General features: G+C 50.5%; 1 protein-coding gene across 1 annotated transcript; it reads right to left on the bottom strand.

Moving 5' to 3' along the window:
* Positions 1 to 647: 647 nt before the first annotated feature.
* Positions 648 to 8,103, bottom strand: CNR2 (cannabinoid receptor 2). Its single transcript, XM_009648506.2, has 3 exons — positions 7,418 to 8,103; positions 2,928 to 3,098; positions 648 to 2,600 (listed from the first exon to the last, which is right to left on the bottom strand). Exon 3 carries the CDS (start codon positions 2,531 to 2,533, stop codon positions 1,484 to 1,486), a length of 1,050 nt encoding a protein of 349 aa, XP_009646801.1. The 5' UTR covers positions 2,534 to 2,600; positions 2,928 to 3,098; positions 7,418 to 8,103; the 3' UTR covers positions 648 to 1,483.
* Positions 8,104 to 10,515: the final 2,412 nt, after the last annotated feature.

The raw sequence follows: 10,515 nt of genomic DNA, 5'->3' as shown, positions 1-10,515 counted from the left end.
CCCCACTGTAGCCGCCTGCGTGCCCCCTCCTGCGGCTTGAGCCTCTGTGTGTGTCCCATGAGGAGCCAGGAGAGAGCCCGGGGGGTTGGCTCTGTGGCAGCTCAGCCTCCATGGGACCCCTCTCCCCCTGGCCCTCCCATGCAGCCAGAGCAGGCCCAGGGCCTGGCTCCAAAACCCACACTTGAGGGCCAGGTGCCTCCTCTGGGGAAACAGGGCAGAGTCCAAGGGCCTCGGGGCCGTGCGCCCAGCCAGGCTTGTCCCTGTCGGAGGTGTTTCGGGAGCCAGCAGGAGCCCTGCTGCTCGCCGGGGCCCTGGCGAAGGGCCCCCTGCCTCTTTGCTCTCCTGCAAAGGTTTTGCAGCTAAAGGTGCCGCTTTTGTGTAGTTTGCAAAAAAAAAAAAAATTTGTCGAGTTCCTTGTGCTCAGAGTATCTGCCCCAGCGTGGGCTTAAACCTGTCCCCTGGAGAAGTTTGTGCCCCAGAGGTTAATGGAGGAAAAGGCTGGAAAATGGCTTTAATGTTTAATCACATAACATCCAACAAATGCCTTCGTGGCACATGTCAGATTTTCTTAAATTTGCTGAAAGAAACATGCTGCCTGCAGAGTCCTGTCTGCCTTGAAATCCTCAACTATGCCAGAGCCCATAAGCCACAGTGAGAGCATTTCAGTTTTCCATAAAGAATTAGACGCTAAAATCAACCCGATCCTAAATGCGGTGAGACATGATTAGCCGGGACCGTCTGCAAACGAGTCAAGAGAAGCCACCTGCACCTTTCCCAGCAAGGGCTGAGGTACCTTCTGCTGCTGCCAGTCCTGCTCCCGCGCGATGCAGCGAGGCAGCCGGTGGGAGCTCGTCACGACTCGGCGTTGTTCTCTGCCGCCTTTTCCAGGACCTGAAGATCTTTTGTCACCGTGTTGCTAATACACAACACCCCGGGACAGCATTGAAGTCTGGTATAAGTAGATGCACCTCTGCTACGTAGCGATGGGCTATTAACGTTTTGTTGATGGTGCCCAACAACCCTGCCCCTGCACAGTTAAGGGGTTTAGAGAGAGTTGTGTGATATCTGGGGATTTCTAGAGAACCTGAAGGTCTGTGGAACGTTTTACTTGAGGTTAGCTATATTTTATTGAGTGTAAGGAAGAAGACACCATTGAATGTAAGAAAAATGGGTTAGGAGGTTACTGGTGGACAGGCAGGAGGCCAGGCAGGAGTTGTCATAAAATATTAGGATCTGCTGTGCTGGGGCATGGCTGCCTCATGGCTGGCACACTGACCTGGCACTGGTATTTCTGCAGCTTGGGCACCGGCTGCCTGTGTAAGTCCATGGACTTGATGTCCCAGCGTCTAAGAATAACATCAGTGGGAGCTGGCACCATGACAGGCATCTGATCCCTCATCTCCCAGGACCCCCATAAGAAAAAAGAAAAAGTGATCCAGGATGTTTCTGCCAGCCTGAGCACAGACTTTCCATGGCTGCCTCCCTACGTTACGCGCATGTCCTCACAGACAGTCTCTACTATGGAGGACTTGTGGGTGCTCTCTGCTTCTGGGCTTTCCTCAGAGGCCTTCAGCTGCCTCCTGAACCGAGAAAAGATCATCCTTAGGGAGGAATATAGCTCCTTGCTCCTCAGGGCATAAATAATGGGGTTCACCATGGAATTGAGCAGGCAGAGGGTGCTGCAGAAGGCAAACACCTTGCGCAGGTGATTGCTCAGCCTGGCAAAGATGCTGTAGATCATGAGAATGAGGACTGGAGACCAGCACAGCACGAGGACAGTCAGCACCATGACAAGGGTCTTGGCCAGCATGACGTCCATCCTCATCCTGGCATTTTGTTTTCCCACCTGCACTTGGTTCTTCTCCATGTAGGCCACGTGCTGGTGAGCCCTCCATAGCACATGCGCGTAGGCGTAGACAATACACCCCAACAGGGCCACGATGAAGCAGATCCAGCTCGACAGATATTTGTGGTCCACAAATGGGAACAGCTCGGAGCAGGTCGAATTGAGCGTGCAGCAGTTCCAGCCCAGGAGAGGCAGGGAAGCAATGGTTGCACATGTCACCCAAAGTACCCCCAGGGCTATCCACGCTCTCTTCCTTGTCATGAGGAGCTTGTATTCAGAGGGCCGGCTGATGGAGATGTAACGGTCCAGGGCTGTCAGCAGCAAACTGCTCACGGAGGCAGAGAAGGATGTGTTCACCCCTCCCAGCTGCAGCAGGAACGTTTCTTTAGAGAAATCAGTTTTATTAAAGACATGGAAGTTAACAAAACTGCAGACAAAGATGATGCTGGCCAGAATGTCAGCCAAGGCCAGGCTGCTGATAAAGAGGTAGGAGGGCTTTCTCCTGGTCCGGGGGGAGGAGAAGATCAAGTACAGCACCAAAGAGTTCTCGAAAATGCACAGTGTCCCAAAGAGGCCGCACAGCGTGGCAATGCTTACCTTCTGCGCTTGAGTGCTGAGGACCATGAAGCACTCCATAGCATTCACACTGCATTTGGAGGCGTTTTCATGTATCTTACAGATATCCATTGTAATTACCTGGAGCTAGGAGCTTGCAGAGAGCCTTTCTGCTTCCTTCTGCACTTCTTCGGATGCTCTGAAAAAGACAGAGGTGAAGAGGACTTACAGGAGCACAATGAGCAATAAATTCAAGCCACTCAAACACATCTCTCCCTTTAGAGGGAGGTAAGCAAAAGGAAAAAAGCCCAGGGACACCTACTTTCAGGTCTACAGCCCAAATGCTGGAGCCAGCTTCCACCCTTTCCCAGCGGAGGTCCAAGCCTAGTCCCACCAGTGATGTGGCTGAGACCTGTCTATCGCAGCCCATGAGGTACTAAACCTCATCTGTTTCTCGGGATGTTTCCTGACCACAAGAGGGAACCAGCAACGCTGAGAATTGTACAAATCCTGGGCCAGCTCTTACCAGTCCTCCAGGATTCACTGCTCAGGGCCAGCAGCGGTGGAAGGGACAGCTCATGGTGACACTGTCCTGTGGCCGGAGACTGTGGCCTGTCCGAGTGAAGCTACCCCAGGAGATGGCTGGGATGGAGAAGGACGAGGGATATTGTACTGCCAGGTACTCGGTGCGGCTCATCTGGGAACACAAAGTGCACTTTGAAGCGTTTACTCTTCACCAGGGCTGTTTGAGCACATAAAATGACAAAACTGCTTTTATAATTAAGCTTGCCCATTGCAGTTTTATAAAGCTCAGCCTCATTAAAGTTGCATTCCCCCCCCCCTTCCCCCCCCCATAATCCCTGTGTCGTGAGTCAGTCTGTCCCATGGTCAAAGTGATTAAAAGTTATTGTTTAACATCAATATCAGAGTGCAGGCTGGACATAAAAATGGGGACATGCAGGAGTTAGGCCACCTGAACCTAAGAAGCCCTGTCCATGCCCACGATTAGGTTAATGTTATCAATATTTTTAGCTGCAGCAGAGATGTGATGGAGGGAAATGACTTATTTTCCCCTAGGCAGATGTTGAGCTGCTCGGCACACTCTGTGGCAGCGAAGTCGTGTTTTTCTCTACACTTCTGCAACTTAATGCAATTAAATCCCTTCTTCTTCATTACACTGATGAGCTTGTCCTTCAGATCTTATTTTTCTCCCATTCTTCCTCTTGATTATATTCGTGCTTTAAACCAAAAGCACTTTCATTGAGGGCTCAGCTGCCTTGTGTTCCCTCATGTAACAGGGGGAACAAGGTCATCCTGGACTGGGTTACAGAGAGCAGATGAAGAGGCGGTTGTCGGATACACAAAAGCTGCCGTATTAGCAGAGGGATGCTGTGTCCCCAGTGCCATGCTCCGGCAGGTTGTACCACCCTGCTGCAAAAGCCCATGGGACAGGACCCCTCTTCCCAAAAGCATCCACCTGGCTTCGAGTATCCAGGACCCCACATCCAGGCAATGGGACCACGACATCCCGCTGCTGGAGGAAAGCACAGAGCTGGCAACATTGCCTTTCCCTCAGAACAAACAAGCCACCATCTCTCCCTGCCCTCAGCTCTCTTGCGAAAGCGGAAATGTCCAAAATGCGCAAGCCGCAGCAGATGGGATGTGTGATGATTACAGCTACCCGGGGAGCGGAGCCAGCGCCTGGGCGGTGCAGGGGCCGGGCTGTTGCGCTGCTGGGCTCCAGGCACCTGTAGCTGACCATCTGCAGTTTTTCTGTCTGCTTTTTGAAATTCAGCAAAGGCAACGGCTGTCTTTAGAGGTGACAATAGCCAGCAGCGACCAACAGGCTAGAAACCTCGGTCCGCAACATCTTAGCAGTGACAGGTACTTAATACCTGTCTTTGTTATTTCCTTCCCTGCTGATTCACCCGTCCCCTGGGCACCCATCGCTGTTTCTGTGTTTTGCAGTAGTTGCAAAATACCCCAGAGCATTTCAGATGCTGTCCAGGAGCTCGTGGAGAAGAGCCTGAGCCGCAGCACTTCGCTCCTGCCTGCCTGTCGAGGCTTGAACATCGGTGGTTGCAGGTGCACATTACAGCCAGAGCAGTTCAACCCTGATTTGCATTTCTTGGCATATCAGACCGGAGGAGTCCTGGACTTTGGGCTGAAATGTCTTGCAGCATTGCAGCAAGACTCTTCCCTCTTACACCAGGCTCTGGCATGGGGTAATCAGGCAGGACCGGAGGTGTTGCACTCTAATCTCAGCACTCTTGTTTCCTGCAGCTCTTCACATAAACACTACAAGGGCAGCAGTAATTACTAACTGCTGTTATTAAACCTGACAGCATCTTTCCCTCCAGAGAGAGAGGATTTAGCGGGCAGATGGACTTTGACATATCTCAGGGCTCACCAGGGGCCACCAGGGCAGCAACTGCCTCCTCGAGTATCCAAAACTCCCCAGCCAAAACTCCAGCATCCCAACCAAGGCATCTCTTCATTAAGCAGAGGCCAGCATCATTTTGACATCTATTACTTGCAGCCAGCATTGCCAGGACCATCTTAAATTCTCAGTATCTGCAGTTGTTCAATGTCCAATATACTTAGGAGCTTGGAAACCGTACTGAACATTAGGCAAGAGACTTGAAGGCCAGCAAAATCCTATCCCTCATGTTACGTTGCTTGTGGACAGGATTTGGTTATAATGGCAAAATAACCCCTGCACTGACTGTTCTGGTACAGCTCTCTCCATTGAGCTGACATAATTCAGATAAGCCCTCAGGTTCAAAATACTGTGCTGGGCTCGTAGCAATCAGCCTGCCAGCCCAGACCTTCTCTTCCCACATCTGTTGTGTCCCAGGCTGAATGACAAGGACGAATCTCTTTGCAGTTTTGGCTGAGCTCCTCCAAATCCTCCTTCTAGCTCCCGTGTCTGTGAGGGAAAGCACAAGGCTTTGCTCCAGCACAAGGTCTCTTCTGCAGAGGCTCCAAAGCATGAAAACATGGGCAGTGCCAAGAGCCCCTCTCCTTGTTCTGCCTGTTCCTCTTTTTTTGGCCATAAGGCTTCTTTTTCTTGCCCAGGGGACATTTTTCTCTTGCCAGATGGGCTTCTGGATTCAACCGTTCGTTTGTTCATGCCCACTGCCTCCTGCATGCTTCAGCTCCTGGGAAACAAGCCACCCCGTATCTGGATCCTGGGGGAGAGCTGATCTGTAGCATCCTCTATGGGGCAAGTCCCAGTTCCAGAGTGGCAACCCCCTGCCGAGGGGCAGCATCTCCACCTCCCTGGGAATTACAGCCCTGGGCACGGCTCTGCATCCCCACCATAACCAGCCCAACAAGCCCAGAGCCCCTACCCGCCGAGCTGACATTTCAGCTCAGCAAGAAAGAGTGAAGGGGCTTCTCACACTCCTTTAGAGCCAGGAGGCTGTGGCACAGAGGGACTGGGTCCCTGGGACCCAGGAGCCAAGAGAGGATTTCCTGGCCCTCTGCGCAGGATTAGTTCTCCTCTCAGCACAGCAAAGTGTCTCCTGCCAGCAGGATCTCCCAGGGTGGGGAATATTCTGCCAAAATAAAGCAATGGAAACCTCATCTCTTGCAATGAAAAAACCCCCAGACAGTGCCAATAACAATAGCAGAGCCCCAGGAGGCAGCAAATGAAGGCAACACACTGAATGAAGAAGCAGCCCAGCTATTAGGAACAAAATGAAGATAAGACATTTGGGCATGGAATATATATCTGATATAGCCTCACTGACTGCAAAGGCTGCCCAGAAGCAGCAGAGAAGCCTTCCCCTCATTAGATCTGCTTGTGAGCCCACTCACTCCAGCCTAATAACTCCTCTGTCTTGGGTGGAAATTAAATCTACAAGTGAAAAAGTCCTTTTCCTTTTCACTGTATTGCTGCGATTGATTTCAGCCGTCAGACTTACACCGCCTTGCACGCAGCAGCACAGTTTCTGATATCACTTGGGATGGTTTCTTCATTTACAGAGATATCTCAGAATCCTTGAGATGAATAAGTTAACCTACCGGTTGCTTAGATAATGTTAAATTAAATTTTTCTGCTGCAATCAGCCAGCGCGACGTGCCTGCAGCACTCTGAAAGCTCTGGCCTTGAATGTTTCCTCACCAGAATTTCTGAGAGATTTGATCTTTACAGTAAGATAAAATATCTTAAGTGATCATCTGATATGAAGTTATTTATGCACAAATTGACATTAATGCTTGGACGTTTCACTTGCTGAAAAAGAAAAATATCTTTTGCTTTACAAATGTTTTAGTTTGTATACGATTTCTTGTTTTAGTTGCAGAAGTTTTGCCATTATTTTGGAAATATCTGTTCATCCCGGTTTATCCCTCCGACCATATTGAATAATGGAATTACCTCCCTGATGTAGGAACTGCCTGGCACAAATGCCACGCTGAAGATTATAATGCTTTATTTCTTTTCAGAGTCCAGTTCTGTCCATGTGTGACTGCTCGGGGTGACGGCATTCAAAGCACACAGGTGTGGGGGTGCAGAGCAGCACTGCGAATGCCAGTTCGGGTACAAAGCATGGCAAAACAGAGCTTCTCTAACTCCACCAAAACCCCCACACGCGGAGTCATGATAAACACTAACTCGTGCAGAATGCTCAACCTGAGAGCTCAGTACCATCCCTGTGTTTGCGAGACATTTGGAAATACCTCTGACATACCCAACGTTAATATTCCCTAAAACCAGCTGTAAAGGGTTAGTCCACAGTCTGCTATTTAAACACTTACCTTTCATGTTCTCGTTAAGAAAGAGTTCATCCTAAAAAACAATTTTGCCACCCTTTGCTACACATTGCATTGCAGTTTATCCTGAGTAACACCAGGAATCTCCCCGTGACAAACCCTGCGCAGCGGAGTCTCCCCAGTCTGCGTGCGTGCATGTCAGCGCTGTGGGCTCAAAGGCACGATGCGTTTTACTGTGAGCAAAGGGATCCTTGGCTGCAGGATCTCCCTGGGGGTTAGCAAACACAAACCACTCACCTCCTCTCGCTCATGTCGCAGGCTGAGGATGCTTGGGGGCTTCCCATCCCTCCAGCTCTCAGGGCAGGTTGTGCAGCTGCAGACGGCGCCTGCTTCCCTCTCCTTTCACATCACTTCTGGTTTCATCTGGGTTTCTCATACCATTCTGGTTTATTCCCCTGGGCTGGAAATCCATCAGTGCAAATCCTTCCTCTGGTTTCTTGCTCTCTTTTGCATTCTTTTGGTGAATGTGTGTCAGGTTTTCTTTCCCTCCCCACTTCCTCTTTGGGTCTTGTGTTCTGCTTCTGCCTGCTAGTGCCACATCTCACAACTACCCTAACCCTCCAACTCACTGAAATAATTTGCTCAGTCCCCCCGATTCCACCATGTGCCTGCAGTATTTGAGGCAAGAGACATTCAGGGTCTTTTCCTGATTCCTCTGGGGAAGTGGAAGAGGAGGGGAAGGAAAAGAGCTAGGAGGAGACAGGGAAAAATCTGGATATAGCTAGCTGTGAGCAGGTCTAAGGGCAAGCTCAGAAATCTGCCATCTGTGTGTTTGCCAGCCCCATTAACAGCAAGAATCCCACCTCTCTGTGCCCCAGAAAGCGGGCAAGCCACTTCCCTGTACAAGAGCTGCTAATGCCAGAAGAGCAAGATGATTTTCTCTTTGCAAATGGAAGAGAAAGGAAATGGCTTAAGGTCTTAAGTTACACAATCATACCCCTGTGGTCATGATGGACCCTGGGCTGCAAGAGCCTGAGGTCTCTGATCTACCTGCTCTTGGCCGTACTTCCTTGCAGCAAACCACTTCTCCCCCTCAGCTGAGCAGCTGTAGCTGGCTATTTGCAGGTTGTGCTGCTGCTGCTGCTGGAAAGCAGGGAAGCTGCCGGGTGACACCAGAGAGAATATCGCCTGTTACTTGAGGCTCTGTGTCCATGGGTAGAGGCAGGTTTGCCCCAAATCCCAAAAGAACTGGCTACATTATGGTTGGGTAAAGACCAACCAACCTGTAGTGGGGATCACACGCTGAGCTGGCTGCAAAGGAAAGACGGTTCTCCTTAGCCCCTGGATGCATCCTGCCCCACCGCAGGTCCCACTCTGACACCCTACAGAGCAACTGCAACCTCCTCCCACAGCCCGATCCCAGCACCATCAACCTGTCTTCTCCAAAGCAGAAACCCAACCTTTCCTCTTGCTTGGATGCCAGTTGCCCCCATTCGGTGATTTCGTTATGGTTTTGAAGAGCAGTTACATTGCCTGCTCTCCAAATCTTTGCTTCACATATCTCCCCTCTGCCATTATTTGTGGCTCGGAAGTTTCCCAGCAGCTGCTGGAGCTCAGCCATGTGCCCGCGCTCAGCAATGCTTGGCTGCCCTCTCCAGGGGAGCTCGCAGCACTCACGGGGACATCGGCCTGCAGTTGCTTGAGAAAGAGGCAGAATTGGGAACCCAGTGCTTCCTCTTGGCCCCTGGCTGGGAAAAGGGGGTTCCGCTGCTTGCTGGGGTGCCCAGGCATGGCTGGGGCCTGTCTGACCCTTTAGATGCTGCTCAGGGCTGGGCGGTTTTGAAAGCCACAATAAAGATGAAAATCTTTGTGGACTATTGTATAAGCAAAGGAGAAGAGGCAGGATATCAGCTCCGTGTCAAAAAACAACAGCTTCCATTTCAGTTCCCACAAACTGACAAATTTTCCTTTACAAGAACAAATACAAGACTGCAAAAGAGCTAGTGAAAAGCAGAAAGATACTTTATACTGGTCCTGAGTTAGAAAAGCAGCACTCAGCCCCACACTGTTCCCTGCTCTGTCACAACTTCACATCCATCAGGGTCCTGTGAATTGTAGACCCAAGTCTCCTGTATCTGCAAAGAGAGATGTTCTGCCAAAGGAGCGCGGGCTACAAGAAAGAAACATTATTACTGCAGCATAGCTAGAAGCTTGTAATTTGGTTTCTGGGCTCTCTTTTATAGCAAAACTTATCCTGCCCAAGTAAAATAAAACCATTAATGGATGGCTTTGGTAACGTAAGGGCTTTTTGTTCCTCTCTAGCTTGGATTTTTTTCCCTTAGCATCAGCTGCAGCGAACACAGCTGTGAGCAGCCCTGCTTTGGGAAACCCCCCATACCCAGGGTCAATGAACAGCTTTACATCCTCGCAAAGGTCACATTCTGCTTTTGTCTTTTTGCCTGCTGGTACTGAGCAGAAGTACAGTCAACTCATAACTCCTAGGAACTGAAGGAACAATTGCTGAAGGAGGGCTCTAAGGGGGTGCTTTGGCCAGGTGGGCTTTAAATGGCCTTGCTCTCAACTGGGTGGGATTGCCTGAACTCAGTGCACCTGATTTTGTGGTATTTAAGCCAGAAGCACAATCAGGTTATGTAGATGGTGGTGTGGAATTTTGTTGGGCTCTTCAGGGTAGTCTTGGCAGCAGTTTGAGTGTCTTGTCTTGCTGATGGTTGCTGTACCAGCTCTCTCCAAGTGAGTGAGGCTGAGCAGAACCAGCAAGTGGGTTAGATGACCTTGGGAGGGATGTTTGTTGCTGTAGGTATCATCTAGCTGGTGGGCACCCTGGCTTGCTGGGGTGCAGGAGAGGCTGAGGCTGTGTCTTGGTGAGCTGCTGGTTCTGGTCCTGCAGGGTGCTGGAGGGAAGGCTCTAAGAAAAATTGTGCAGGTGATGGGGAAAAGAGTTCATGATCTTGGTCTTGCTCAAGAGTGGTGTGTCTGTCTCCAGAACAGTAGGGAACAACCCCTGGGGCTGCTGTTAGGACACAGCTCATGTGATGGGCACTTAGTCACTAGTGCTTGCAGAAAGTGTGGCTGTGCTTTGTGGGAGGACAGTGACTTGCTTCTATTTCTCTGACTTTGGTGTTTGCTGTGGCTGAAAACTGAGTGGCCTGGACAGGGTGGAGGCACTGCTCATGCTGATAAGCAGTGAATCAGAGAGCCTGTGTGAGTTTACACTGTGCTCTTAAAGGAAATGCTTGGAAAAAAACAGGCTTATTCTCTTGTATAGCATAGCTTGTGTGAGCAAAGCAGGGCTTGTCTGATGAGCTTGCCCTCTGTGCCTGTAAGGCTGTGCCTGTGCCCTGGGTGAGCTGTCCTGCTGGAGAACCACCTCTTGT

The sequence above is a fragment of the Egretta garzetta genome, unplaced genomic scaffold, assembly GCF_000687185.1.
Source record: "Egretta garzetta isolate BGI_Z169 unplaced genomic scaffold, ASM68718v1 scaffold101, whole genome shotgun sequence".
In the NCBI taxonomy this organism is placed as follows: Eukaryota; Metazoa; Chordata; class Aves; order Pelecaniformes; family Ardeidae; genus Egretta; species Egretta garzetta.
The sequence above is the reverse complement of the archived record's forward strand: the minus strand, read 5'-3'. Positions and strand labels throughout refer to the sequence as shown.

Bases quoted from the DNA above. Each gene is read 5' to 3' on its own strand.
- CNR2 (XM_009648506.2), bottom strand. From the start codon at position 2,533: ATGGATATCTGTAAGATACATGAAAACGCCTCCAAATGCAGTGTGAAT.